General features: G+C 40.1%; 1 protein-coding gene across 2 annotated transcripts in view; it reads right to left on the reverse strand.

Moving 5' to 3' along the window:
• MAP3K20 (mitogen-activated protein kinase kinase kinase 20) overlaps positions 1–14,753 on the reverse strand; it is a 106,098-nt gene that overhangs the window by 36,589 nt on the left and 54,756 nt on the right. Inside the window, exons 11-12 of one of the 2 annotated variants that reach the window (XM_064162549.1) lie at positions 9,825–9,960; positions 804–5,751 (exon numbers count right to left, since the gene is read on the reverse strand). In XM_064162549.1, the coding sequence (XP_064018619.1) occupies positions 5,383–5,751; positions 9,825–9,960 (505 nt within the window). In that variant the 3' untranslated portion in view covers positions 804–5,382. Of the gene's footprint in view, positions 1–803; positions 5,752–9,824; positions 9,961–14,753 lie in introns of those variants that run through there. The other variant, XM_064162538.1, reaches the window with a different exon arrangement.

Below are 14,753 nucleotides of genomic sequence, written 5' to 3' on the forward strand. Positions count from 1 at the left end.
TTGTGACTGCCCAACACCCCTTGACTTCTGTCTCCTTATCTATGATTTTTTGCTGCCCATCTCACTTCTGAGGACTGCTCGGATTCTCTTCCTCCATCAGTGATTCAGCCAAACCTTACTGGACACAAACCATCCGTGAGACCAGTTGAAGTCACCTCTGTTAGGAGGACATGGGGGACCCTCAAACCTATCCCTTTGCCCACTGCTTCCCCACAGGGGACAGAGCCAACAGCATCAGGGTCAAGTTGCAGAAGGGAAGAGGCATCTGCCAGAGAAAAAGAGACCTTTCTGACTTTTTCTTGCTATTACACCATGCTTTCAGCCAATCTGCTGCCAGTCAGACATTCCCTATGCTAACATCTACCTGCAGCCTGGGCAGGATGCTGTGGGGCAAAAGTAGTGCTGGGGGAAGCATCTGAGCACAAGGGAGGGCAAGCAATAGTTGTAAGTACCCTTAAGAAGGCAGTGGGTCGTGCCTTTTGTAGGTGCTTATAGCCAAACCAGCTGGTGCTGCGGGAGGAGCCTGGTACAGCAATTTGTATGACTGAATCATTCACCGCAGAAGTCAAATACTGTATTTTTAGTTACACAATTGAGGTTTTTTTTTTTCCACCTCTTCCCATGTTTAAATATAACCAGTAGCAGAATATGCTCTGTGTTATTGCAGAATGTTAAAAAGAAAGATCAGAGAACAAAGGAGAAATGTCACAGACTGAATGATATGAAAAGTGACTTAAACCCAGCGGGCAGTCAGGAACCTCTTGAAACACCAGCGTTTTACACAGGGACACAGATGCATGAAATTTACTGTCAAAATGTTTATTGCAAAATAGAAGTTTGGAACAAAGAGAAGCAAAAGGAAAAAAGTTCACATCAAAAAGAAAAGTTTATGACACCAATTGAGGAAATTGAATACATTGCATGATTTCTTTCTGTTTGTTTGCTTTGGTTTTACACTGGAAAATCAAATCCACAGTGTGAAAAAAAACAAAACAAAACAAAACCAAGACATAATATGTCAAGTGAAATAAAGAGAGTAACTGACGCTGTAAGGTTTTACCACACAGAAGTGTAACATCACATGTTCAACACAAATGATATATTCAGTTTACAGAATGAGTTTTGGCACAGGCATTGCGCTCAGCTTTGTTTTTCTCAGAAGGGAAAATGAAGTTTTTCTAACGCTGTGAAAATATTTTCTATTCAAATTTCACTGGTTCACACTTGAAGTGTAAGTAACATTTACTCCTAGTATTCAGTACAAAACTTCTTCAGTAGTGCAAAAGCAAGAAATGCAGTGGACTATATCTGACTTGAAAAGGCATTATGAATATTTAGCACACAATATAAAATGGTTAAAGAAGTTGTTGGTTCTACAGCTTTAAAGTTCAATTTTCACACATCAGAAATCTCTGTGCAGATTTTACAGTGGGCACTAAGTCGAAGTCTGGGGGAAAGGGAAACGTCTGTCTTTCCTCCAGATTCCTACCAGTGCAGTTTAAGGGCTGTGAAAATTACTACATGAACTTACTTTTCTACCTGAACATTCTACCTAGGACTGTAGTTGAAATCCCTGTCAAGGTAGAGGTCTTATTAAAACCCTGTAAAAGTTGCCTGATTACAGAAAAAGGAACCACAGTACTAAAGGCACACAGTGGCGCTGCTGAATATTTAACAGCTGTGTGCACCCTATGGATTTACCACTCCTGCTGACAGCATTATCAACTATTATTGCATCAGATATTTAGCTCAGAACAACCACTTCAAAATCCAGAGGGAAAGGGAATCACAACATCAAACAAAACCACTGGAACAATAAACAAATGTCAAGAATGTGACTACATGACAAGAAGCTGTGCCAGACCTCTCCTCCTGGAAGCCCTTCCCACCTAGAGGGGACAATCTCCATGTCTGGCAGCACACAGCCAGCTGGGAATTCAGCAACACCTACAGAACATACCTTAGGACACTTGCTACTCCAAGGAATTGGGGGTGTTATCATCACAAAAAATTACTAGATTGCAAGTTTCCTCCATTAATTTCCCCTTCCATTTTGTCCCCACTGCTGAAGGAAAAGAAAGGGAATTGGACATCCTGCCTTGGTCCCAGCTCACTCTCTATCTTTAAGCAAGCCAAAAGCCAGTTCTTCTCTTTGGCCATTTATCCACTTAAGTCAATGTTGGCAACACAATAACCAATAAAAACACAAAGTTCAGACCTGGTTCTTAATTTCCCACCATCAAATGCAGCAATATTATTTTACTGCAGATGCCTCCAGAGCTTTACAGCCAGCAGAGGAAACTGGGTTTGGTTAGTGCTTTCTTAAGTTGACACACTATGTGGCTGTGGACTGTTGTGGAAATCTGCATAACCTAGTGATGATACAGGTGGAAGATTGGGTTGCACAGCAGAACAAAATTGGGTATGGAAGATCAAATACTCTGACCTCCACCAGACAACACACCTGCCCACCAGAGCTATCGTCAAAGCTTTTATCTAGTGAGAAGCATATCAGAGGCAGAAACAATGCAGCCTGATTCTTGTATATGATTTTTGGCTTGTAAACTGGAGACATCTGGTATAAAAGTCATCATAGGAAAGCAAAAATGCAACCAATACCGTTATTTTTCTAACAAGCAAAGCCAATATCCCAAACATAACACTGTCTCAAGGGAACTACAGCAGAAGAGTTTGTTACGTTATCACCTTCTCTAGAACCCAGAGACCACCTTTGCTACTCTGAAAACACAGTTAAGTTTTACAAGAGTTTAATTTTTTCCTTAATATAGCCTAATATAGTTGACAAATAAAGTATGAATAAGGAAAAGGGATGGGGGAAAAAAATCCATCTTACTGTACTAAAAATACCAGATCTAAGTAGAAAGCAGAAATTTCTATGAGCATGTCATTAAATCCTGATGCTATTTCGCTGTTATGAGGTTAGGTTAGCACAAAACCTTGAGGACACTTAAATCTTATGGTTTGGCAACTATGTAACCCTGTGTCGTATTACTTAAGGACTACTATTTTTACTTCCATAAGGAGTAGATTTACAAAGTCAGTTAAAACTTATGCAAATATAAATGTGCCCAAAGTGCTCTGAGATTGTCAAGTGCTAAACAAGTGCAAAACATCAGTGCTAGGGACAGAGCTGGGGGTTTTGATTTTGGATACTAAATGTACTGAACCAAATTTGTGTTCAGTTAAAAGCTGAACAATGCTACACTGCTTGTGGCGTGCAGTAATTCACGCACAATGACACACATCTTAAGATCTAAAGTGCAAATATTAGATTACAGAAATCCATCACATTTTCCTGGGTGCAAAGTGGCTGTGACAAAAATAGTATGATTGCTGTGGGTGTTATCAGACACAGACTTACAAAAATAGCAGAGATCTGCACTGGAAACAGCCTATTTGCTCTTATTTCCATTTAATTATTTGGCCATCCATGTCCCTTTTTCCCCCTAAAGTAAGGTTGCTTTGACAGACCTAAGAAGCCATCTCTACCTGTGCCAAAGGAGCAAGTTTCTCCTTGGCATGTTCTATGAACTTACGACATCATTTAAATTACAATTCTGTCATGAGCAAAGCTTCCTGATACAAGAGGGTTCAAGTCAAGCCAATGTATTTTGTAGTGTTAGGTAGAAGGCAGAATGTGGGATGATGCCCTACAGAAATTAAGTATCTTGAAGGGTCTAATTCTGTGCAAACTGAGTGGAGGAGGCTAGCCTGAAGCTCAGCACTCACTGCCTTGCAGGTTACCAGACCAATGCTGATGCTTAAGGATAAAACAACTCTCTTGCACAACCCCAAGAGATGCCCACTCATCACTCTAAAAAAACTCCTTCAAAGAACTTCTTCTTTTGTTGAGTGAACAAGTAACGATTTCGGGCCTGCTGTTATCTAATGTATCTATTTTTCTCAAAGCTATCTACAAAATCACCATAATATGTAGGATAGATCTGTGCAAGAGGCAAGTCTATAATTAAAGAAGCCACTCAACACCAGAAGTTTTCACAAAAGAAAGCCCTCCAGTAATTGAGAATGAAATTTTGATGCCTTACTCCCACTGTCGCTGAACTAGACAGCAGCATTTTTTCTTTTGAAATGCTGCCCTTCTTCCTTGGGCAAATATGTTACAACATCTTCCTTTCTAACCTGTATTTGTGTTTGCACTGGTTTCCCTCCCTCCTTCTGCATCACCACTAAAGGGGTCATCAGGAGAAACATACTCACTGCTCTCGACATAAGTGCCTGGCAGACAATTATTGCAGCAGATTGTTACACCAAGTTCTATGGTGAGTCACAACAGCAGTGGCAATACTTTAGAAGTGATTTAGCTGTAAAACAGGTACACAGAGACTACTAAATAATCCTCAGGTTATTGCCATCATGGAGAATTTCACATAGGCCACAGTAGTAGGACCCAAGCCAAAATGTCACTGTCACTTCTCTTTGTCCTTTCATAAGGGCAGCACACACGTTTTAAGAGATGCAACAGAATCAAAACTCACTGATTTTTACTTCTGGGTACAAGAATAAGCCCACTATAGTTAATGAGGCTTCCTGGATTTACATCAACATAACTGAAAATTAGCTTTTAGATCACAATATCTTATAATAGATGCAGAGGTCTGATTGCAGTTTGCTTTGCTGGAGTGAATTTATATACACATGCACATACACCAGGGGAAAGAGGAACATTTATACAAATCATCCACTAATAGGGATTATCTGGATTCTGCTGCTATTCAGTTTTTAAACTGTGTATTAAACTAACCCCTCTTTTGCCATCAACCAAACTCCTCTCATCCTAGGAACATATTTGTGATGTCTCACAACACTACCTTGAAAACAGCATTAAATTAGAAATGCAGCAAACCCTTTCACTGCAACAGTAAGAGAGAACAGACTATAGAGAACAGCACATCTGGAAGGACAAGTACATATTCACAACTGACAATTAAAGGGGTAAGGAAATAACAAAAAATACAAAAGAAAAATTTGAAGTACATTACAGGCATTGAGGTTTCCTCCAATGTTTTCAGATCTTTAGTTTATCAAGCCAGAGTTTCTGTAATCAGGCATCAAGAATTACAGATATAATCATGGTTCTTAAAATACTAATAATCTCAATAGGTTTGTAAAGTTTAGTTCCAACTTGCATCAAAGCAGAAATAAGCCATCACAATCTAAACAAAAAAACATGTCTTTCTACAAACAAGCTCAGGCTGGAAAACAGCTCACTTATTTTTTTTTAACCTTTTTTTTCCCTTCTTTTACAGGATTTAAACAAACCAATCTGACAGGATTCTTGTTCTAAAGCTTTATTGTTTTGTTCTGCTAAAACTGACGTCAGAGTTAATTCTACAGCTGACTTCATTCACTGCTTTCATCTGTGTCATCAAAATAATCATCATCATCCTCATCATCTGACCAGTCGAATTCACTGAAACCCAAAGCCATGTTGATTTTCTTCCCTTTTCTCATAGAGGTGGTTTTAGAAGAATTCTTTTTGGCTTGCATGTTTATCTGCATTCCAGAATGCAGGACAGATCCTGCTTGGTTCAGAGAGAAGATATCCCCAAAGCCCGTCATCATCAAGGCCTTCAGACTTTGGTTCATGCCAGCTACCTCCCCGTTACTTGTTGATGTAATCTGACATGACATCTCTGCACTGTTTGACTCCTCTGTTTTAGATTCAAAGTAAGACTCCTCAGACATTCTTGCAGCAAGAGGTAAGAAAAACTATTTAAAGGAGGAAAGGACAGAGCAAAAGTGAAAGTTAGAACCAATTTAAAAATGAAGAAAAAAGACACCACCATATTAGTTGGCAATCAACAGAAGGCACAACGATTAGTCCATTTCAACACAGAGATCAAGTAAGAACTCATTAAACCAGAGAGCTTCATTCTGAGGTCATTGTTCTTAAACAAAAGTGCAAAATCACTGAGTCACACGGCAAGAACCACAGGTAGCAGAGCTTTCATGACAAAAGGTTCAAAACTCTTCAATCCTCCATTTCGTACAGCAAAAAACACAGTGTGATATTCCCCAGCCAGGTGGACTGGTTCCCAGAGCAATGCAAGTACAACAGAAGTCTGAGTGAGTTGCTTAACTGAACTTTTCAGGATTGAAGAACAAATCATGTTAGGATGAGAGAACCCAAACATGCTCCCAAAGTTTGGTGCAGAAGTAGCAGCTCACTAAAGGTCAGAAATAACAGCATCAGTGTTATTTGTGCCAGATGGTTTTAAGCGTATGCTTGAAAGGAGAAGAAGAGGTAACCCTGCAACGGCCACAATCAGAAACGAGCTTTTCACCAATGCAAAGGATGCAGGAACTGGCCTCCAGCCCACACCAGCACCTTGCCTCTGGAAGCTGTCCCAGGGAGGAGCAGGCAGTAGAAAGGGGGCTGTCTGCTCAGCTGGTTAGCTTTTTCAGCTTGGTCGTGTTGCCTTATTTTCATTCTGAGTGCTTTCCATAGATAACTGCCATTTGGTCTATATAATTTTAAATCTCTACTGATGCAAACTTCACCTACAGATAATGGCATTTTCCTGACCCAGTCTGTTTGTAATAACAAATGAAATGTGCTCTCTCCAGCTAAATAATGATAGGAGTCCCTTCAGAGTGGCCAGGCTCAGAATTTCTTTGACATGGGTGCCTGTTCTCCACAGCTAGTAACAACTCAGGAGTTTCATTGTCTAATTAAACTACATGCTAAAGCAGCTGTGTGTGAACACCTGGACTTGCCTTTCTTTCCAAAGCTGTTTGCAAAACTCCCTGCCCAATATTCATGGGCAGGAAACTGACAAGAGTCAGCAGCAGTTGGTCACAATGAGTTACAGAGGTGATTATGGTGATGCACTGGTTAATAGTGGAGGCTCCACAGCTGAGCTGCTCAGAATGCCCATTTCTTGGCAAAACCACTTAACCCTGGCAAACTGTCTATCGTTGGAAAGGGCAGTATCTTTCTCTTGCTCCTCTCAAGTCCTACCTTGCTTATATTTCCTTTCTGTTAGCACTGTGGTTAACAAAAGTTTGTGGTTTAAGAAAATAACTAAGAGGATGGGGAGACGGGGCACCCTAAATACTCCTCATGCATCCTATTGCTCAGTGATGAAAGAACCTGCAGCTAAACTTCTGTAGTCTTAGTTGTACAGAAAAAAAACAATTACACCATCACTAGAGTGCTACTCAGATGAAGGACATCAGAAACTCCTACTGATAAAGAGAAGTAGTATTTTCAAACCAAGCTGTAACCACAGAAACAAGATGCCCACCACATAGGATTCAGTACCAGGTAGGTGCTTCCATCAGCTGTTGGAATTTTAGTCACTTTGAAGCCATGGAAAAGCATCACCTAATACCTGGGAAGAGTACCTTATAAAAATCAGCAAAGCTGCAAAACAACTTTCCTCCAGAACACGTTTCTGAGTCAGTGTTTGTGCGGTGCCTGGCAGTGGGTAAGCTGTGAATGGACCATAACTATGGCTCTTAGAGATATGCACACAGGGAATCTGCAAAGATCAGACCCAAAGGTGTCTCTTGTGCAAGACAGCAGAAATAGGGTCAAAACAAGAGCAGGAATAAACACTATTTTCACAAAAGTGAAAAGATTGGCCTTATCCTTCTCTCATGGATGTGTGTAAAGCTGTATTTCATCTTTTAGAGCAGGAGCAGCCTGCCACTCATAGATGCCTACCATGAAGGATCACATGCTGAAGCTTCTGTCAGTCTTAAAACACTGGGAAATTGAGTGGCAGAGAATCAGGTGTTCTCCTTTCACTTGGACTGAATTTCTCTTCTGCACACCACTTTAATAGTATCTGTTGGCCTCTGGTCTTTCTTGTAGAGCAAAAGGAGGAAGTGACTGCAGGGCATTAAAGTACAGATGACAGTACCAGCTAAGACACAACAAGGCCTAAAGCTGGTGAAGAACCAGATATAAGCCTAGGGGACACCTTAAGCTATGTTGCTTGCTCTATTTGCTGTATCTTTACTACTGTTTTTACAGTCGGGGTAGCTTAAAAATCAAGCTACCTCCCTGTTGCACACTTTGAACCAAGGGAAGGAGACAGGCACTTGAGTCCTAGAGCTACAACTTTCAGCAGGGGTATCTTGCTAATGATTTACAGGTATCAATTTTAAATACAGTCAGATTTGTAACTAGTGCCTTGTGGAACTTCACTTGCTATCCAAAAAACAATCCTGTTTCAAAAAGACAATTTCTGCTCATAGTAATTTCTCCCCCCAACAAAGGGGCTCTTTTTAAAGCTGTTTTTGTGTAACCATTCACTACAGATCTATGAAAAAACACCAAACATGCATTTCTCTATTAGAAGAAATTGCATTTAAATGCAATAGGAGGGTTAATGTTATGCAGAAAGATAGTTCATGCTTAGTACAATAGGCCTTAGCACAATGCTTTGTTCTTTCAGCAATGCCAGCTCTAAGTGAAAAGTCATAAGCAAGTACAGCACAAAAAACCCTAGGGCCTTGCTTGTGAAAAGGTTTGCTCATTAAGGCAGTGTCTCATGCTGTGCTCAGGATAGATGATGGCCCGCAGCTCAGTTACTGGAAGTTTGCAAGTGCTAAAGCAAGCATACAGGTATCTACTAAGAACACACAGTATCTGCACATAGGAAAACATTCATTTTTCATTATTTCACTCCTGCATATTCCTAGCTGGACCACGAATGCATCTCCATTCAAACAACAGCAATTAGCTATGCCTTAAAAACAAGTTGCATGTAAATGGGTCCGGTTGGAATCAACGTTTTAAGCAAGATAAATTTGGGCATAAGAAGAACCACAAACTATTGTGATACTCCATTCAAACAACAGCAATTACCTATGCCTTAAAAACAAGCTGCATGTAAATGGGTCTGGTTGGAATCAACGTTTTAAGCAAGATAAATTTGGGCATAAGAAGAACCACAAACTACTGTGATACTCCGTTCAAACAACAGCAATTAGCTATGCCTTAAAAACAAGCTGCATGTAAATGGGTCTGGTTGGAATCAAGGTTTTAAGCAAGATAAAACTGGGCATAAGAAGAACCACAAACTATTGTGATCTCAAATTGGTACTGTTTTGGCTAGTGCTTTAAAACCAAGTAGGTAATGCAGTATTTTTCTTAGCAATTCTGTTAAGAAATGCACTAATCTGGTGGTCTTCCCTGTGTTAATCTGCAAAGAGCATCATATTTCATTAAGAAGTTCAAGATAATCCAAGGAAGTTTTTAAATTCAATTTATTAATAGGCACGTGGCAATCCTAACAGCTAATAAGTGGCCAGTACAATTATGTTAACGATAATTATGGAAAAAAAGCCCTAAATTAACACTTTAAATTCAAATTCTGACCCCCTTTTTCAGTGAATGGAAATTTGCTTCTCAAAGAAGACAAGAAAAACCCATCTACATAGGCTTCTCAAGCCTTCTTCTGCAAGAAACAAAGCGTTCTCAACATTTAAGATCAAATCTTGCATCCATTAAAGTCAACAACTTTCTAGTTAAAAAAATGGATTTATTGAATGCAATCAACTTTTAATGCTGAGAACTGTAATTAAATCAGTGGGGAGCTACTCTGGTGCCCCTGGCACAATGTGAACTATCAGCAATATCTGATATCGAATGTATTAGATGAGATTTGTGTAAACAGTATAGTCACATAATAAAATAGACTTTAATTAGCCCAAATGAACAACTGGACAAAACAGAGGCACTCTTTCCTTGGCATGTCTTTAGATTTACAGAGACAAAGCTCTGAGTACTTTCTGAAGACAGGTGAAAGGTTGAATTATTGTCTACTTACAGGAGTATTGGACTGTTCAGTTAACTTCTGCTCCCACATCCTCAAACGTCGCTCCCGTTCCTTTAATTCCTGCTCTTTAAAGCTCAGATCACGCTCCAGTTTCTTTAGCCTCTCTAAGGTTGCCTCAATTTCACATCTGCACGGAGACAATTTGTTACGTTTTGTCTTTTCCTGACAGATATAAATTGTTCATAATTTCCTCTTGCATGTTAATTAAATGTGAAAGGCTGAAAAAGTACAATACTAACTCAAGCAGTTCATTTAATTATTAGCAAATGCAAAGCCTTTCAGAGCTTTAAGAACAACCAGCAACGTTTATACCTGAGAATAACCATAATACCTTCAGCTGAAGAAAAGTAATATTTAAGAGGGTAAAACACCACATAATAACAGCATCTTTTCTCTTAACATCATGAAACATGACCTTAACCATAAAGAAAATGCATCAGGAACTGCTAGCAGGATGATCATTACTAACACAATGTGGGCAGCCTAAGAAGCCCATTTGCCTGAGTTTAATATTACTTGGACTTATATTCCAAATACACAGGAGGCAGTACTGAGGTGTTTTTCTCACTTACCTTCCTCTTTCTTTATGTGAAGATATAAAAGCAATAATATAAGCAATGGCATGGTCCTGCAAATGGTTAAAAACACAGCCTTCTCAAGTTAGAAATGGTTAATAGAAGGATTTGGTTTACTTTTCTCTGCTTTGCACAAAGAAGTAAAATGTGAAAATTAAGAAAGGCAGGAAGTGAAGGCAATAATGTAAGAAGCTTCAGATACTGCCTTGATTGGGCTGCACTGCACTTACCTCAAGCCCTAACAAAGCGGTTTCTTTTGACATGCTTTCTGAGGGACAGTATCTTTTAAACATATGAACTGAACTGCTCCTGGAAACTTTTAACTTCAACAAAGTTTTGCCCTACAAATGCATGGCTGTACACTAGAAAGTACAGAAAAAGAATTCTGTCACTAAATTTCAGCCACATCTTTTGCTTACAGTATAATCAAAGAAAAAGCTCCACTTGTATCAGAGGTTGTATTAATATTTAGCAAATGGTTTCTTTGACTGTGTGCTGCCTGCCACTTCTGTGCTGACTTTCAGGTGTTTCTTACTCACTTTTGTGGGAATAGTCCATACCAGTGCATTTCATTTTCCTACTAGAATCATAGAATCATAGAATCAACCAAGTTGGAAGAGACCTCCAAGATCATCCAGTCCAACCTAGCACCCAGCCCTAGCCAATCAACTAGACCATGGCACTAAGTGCCTCATCCAGGCTTTTCTTGAACACCTCCAGGGACGGTGCCTCCACCACCTCCCTGGGCAGCCCATTCCATTGGGAAATCACTCTCTCTGTGAAGAACTTCTTCCTAATATCCAGCCTATAAGAAAGAGAGGGCTCCTAAGGAAACAGATTCTAAAGAGAGTTTTAAAGACATCCACTGGGACTCCACAATGCCAAATCTGCTCCTCAAGCTTTCAGAACATTTTCCCTTTGTTAATACATATTTATTTTGGGTGTGTGTCTGTGTGAGAAAGAAAGGTAATTATTTCTTCCTGTAAATCTCCTGTCCAAGCATGGAATAATTAAGCTCTTCTCAAGTATCAACCTAAAGGAGTTCAAGCTCTTGATGTGCACAAACGCACACCCAAATACCTTACTTCAAAAAAATGGTTAATTATTTCAAATCTATTTCTAGAGTTCATATTTTAATAATACATCTCTCCCAGAATGGTTGCAAAGTACACTGAAATGATTCAAAGCTGGAATAACTAACAAACTCTACTACCATGTTTAATTCTACTGCAAAAATCAGCCACCTGGGGCAAGGGCATTTAGCACACTTAAATCCCGCTGAGCATGCTGTTCAACATGGTCATCAGAAAAAATGCCCCTCACAATTGTTATGCCTCAGATTTCAAGCAAAATTCTGTCATATTTAGGCATGCAAAGGTCAAGGCTCATCTCTGTGCCGGGTAGAAAGTGGTCACACGTCCTCATAAAGACACAATAAGGAAACAAAACTAAACAGCGCTTGACGGAAGATCAGAAAGTGACTCCTCTCCAAAAACTGATTTCCCTACCATGAACCCATTCTCTCAGGAGCAACATGTTCTATGCTAACATGCCTACTGTGGAAACTCCAGAGCAATCTGTGGATAGTTGCAAGTGCTGCTTCTCTTAGTTTCTCTCTCTCTTCTCTTGCTAGCTGTATGCTACTGTGCTAATTTTTCACATATGTAAATTCTCTTTTAAATAACATTCTGCACTAAGAAGGTCCCAGTAACAATAGCTTCCTGGATGTCAAAATTCTACTTTGTGCTATAATTACCTCTCTTCATTAGACAGAAACACCTCTTACAATAAAAGGTCAGTCTGAGAAAACAGTTGCATTCTGAAAAATAATTCCACTCTATAATAAAACTGTGTAATTAAAGAGAAAGCTACCGTACATTGCCCAGTTAATGAGTCTTACTTCATAAATGAAGCAGCTTGAAACATTATACATGGCAGGGCATGTGGATTTGTTTACTTCTGCAGTCTGAGTTTACTGGCTTTTCTAGAATAATCTCATTCTGTGACATCAAAGAACACATACTGTATTATAAGAAATGATAAACAGTCACAGATTAAATACAATGCCTGGCATTTGTTCCTAAGTCTTCAATTACTACTGATACTACAAGTATTGCTAATAGACTATTTTAATCATTAGAACAGCCACTTCTGGGAAGAGGATGGAAGGAGAAATGCTGTTAGTGTATGTGACTAAATGCAGATATATGTGAGCTCTCACTGAATTGGAACATCATTACCTCAATAGCCATTTTTTACTGTGACTCGAGAAAGAGCTCCAAAAACATCACTGAATAAGAACTTAAACATAAGGCAGAATGGTGCAATTTAGTCACAACAGTGTCCCTATTTTATTAAATAACAAAAACGTGAAGATACTTAATTATTTTAAGGAAATTATAGACTAGACAAATTCAAATGAATTATTAATATAAACATCAAGAGCAGTACATGCTGCAAGTAAGGCCACATTAAAGATATGTCAAAGTGTCCTCAATATTATCACCTCTGTCACTCATGTATAGAATCAGCCCATTGTCAGTTTTCACACCAGTCAGAGATGTTGAGGACTTGCTGTCACAGATGCACTTTTTGCATGTCTCTATAAAAAAAGAACCTCACCTTGACTTTTCTTAAGAGTGGGAAAAAATGTAATCCAGTTTTTCTGAGCTTTGATTTGCTTACTTAAGAGCAGTGCCTCTGTGAAAGTGCAGTATCTGGATCACTAATTTGGAGGTCCCTCAAAGGAAAAGCATAACCTTTGCTTTTCCCAAGCCCACCCTTCTCCAGGGCTCTGATAGCCAGGCATCATTAAAATTCCCTATTTCATGGTAACATATCTCATTCTTTCTCTATTGCTAGTTCAAATCTCTTTGCAAATCACTATGGGATAAAAAAAAAAACCCATACAAACAAAAAAAGCAATGAGGAAAAGCAAAGTTTTTTTTTCCCATGTAGAAGTTAAAACATTAAACTTTGCTACAAGTATTCTCAGAAGTGGTCTTTGTCTGCTTTAGCTTATCCTTTGGGATCACTTTATGCACACAAGTGTTCATCTACATTAACTTGCATATTTCTTGCACACTTGCCATTAATTTGGCTTACCCTTCATGAGGTAATGACAATCCAGGCTTTTGCACTAGGGAAGGCAGCCATTATTGGAATTGAGGTAAGAAGGTGCCCCCCTCACCCAGCTTGAGCAAGTCCCCACACAACTTGAGTTCTTTCTGCACTTTGTGTTTGAATTTTTGCTTAATTTAGAAAATTAAGGCAAATCAAGCCCCACTAGGAATGCGTATTTTGTCTCTCATATTTATATTTCTTTCTCTCCCAGGTACTTATTCTTCCAAATAAAGTATGCCAAATTTATCTTCTGCACAAGTCTCCACAATAAGTTTTTCCATGAGGTCCCTTCCAACCCAAACCATTCTATGAAATTCTTGTTTCTATATGCCTTTTCATTAACACTCTGTTAGCCATTCCTCATCTCAGCAATTCAGGTGCAGGAAAATAGCATTTCTGAGAAACACTTGGGCTACCTGAGTCACACTCCAAGAAATCAATCAGTTTAGTAAAAGAATTTTAATGTTATCAAATGTCAACCAGCACAGGTTTTATACTGCTATATTGGCAAGATTTCATAGAATCATGGAATCAACCAGGTTGGAAGAGACCTCCAAGATCAGCCAGGCCAACCTAGCACCCAGCCCTCTCCAATCAACTAGACCATGGCACTAAGTGCCTCAGCCAGGCTTTGCTTGAACACCTCCAGGCACGGCCACTCCACCACCTCCCTGGGCAGCCCGTTCCAATGCCAATCACTCTCTCTGGCAAGAACTTCCTCCTAACATCCAGCCCAGACCTCCCCCAGCACAACTTGAGACTGTGTCCCCTTCTTCTGTTGCTGCTTGCCTGGCAGAAGAGACCAACCCCCACCTGGCTACAGCCTCCCTTCAGGTAGTTGCAGACAGCAATGAGGTCTGCCCTGAGCCTCCTCTTCTCCAGGCTAAACACCCCCAGCTCCCTCAGCCTCTCCTCACAGGGCTGTGTTCCAGGCCCCTCACCAGCTTTGTCGCCCTTCTCTGGACACGTTCCAGCACCTCAACATCTCTCTTGAATTGAGGGACCCAGAACTGGACACAGGACTCAAGGTGTGGCCTGACCACAGGGGCAGAATGACCTCCCTCGTCCTGCTGGCCACACTGTTCCTGATCCAGGCCAGGATGCCATTGGCTCTCCTGGCCACCTGGGCACACTGCTGGCTCATGTTGAGCTACTATCTACCAGCACCCCCAGATCCCTTTCTGCTTGGCTGCTCTCCAGCCACTCTGTCCCCAGCCTGCAG

Source organism: Pogoniulus pusillus, chromosome 2, assembly GCF_015220805.1.
Source record: "Pogoniulus pusillus isolate bPogPus1 chromosome 2, bPogPus1.pri, whole genome shotgun sequence".
NCBI classification, from domain to species: Eukaryota; Metazoa; Chordata; class Aves; order Piciformes; family Lybiidae; genus Pogoniulus; species Pogoniulus pusillus.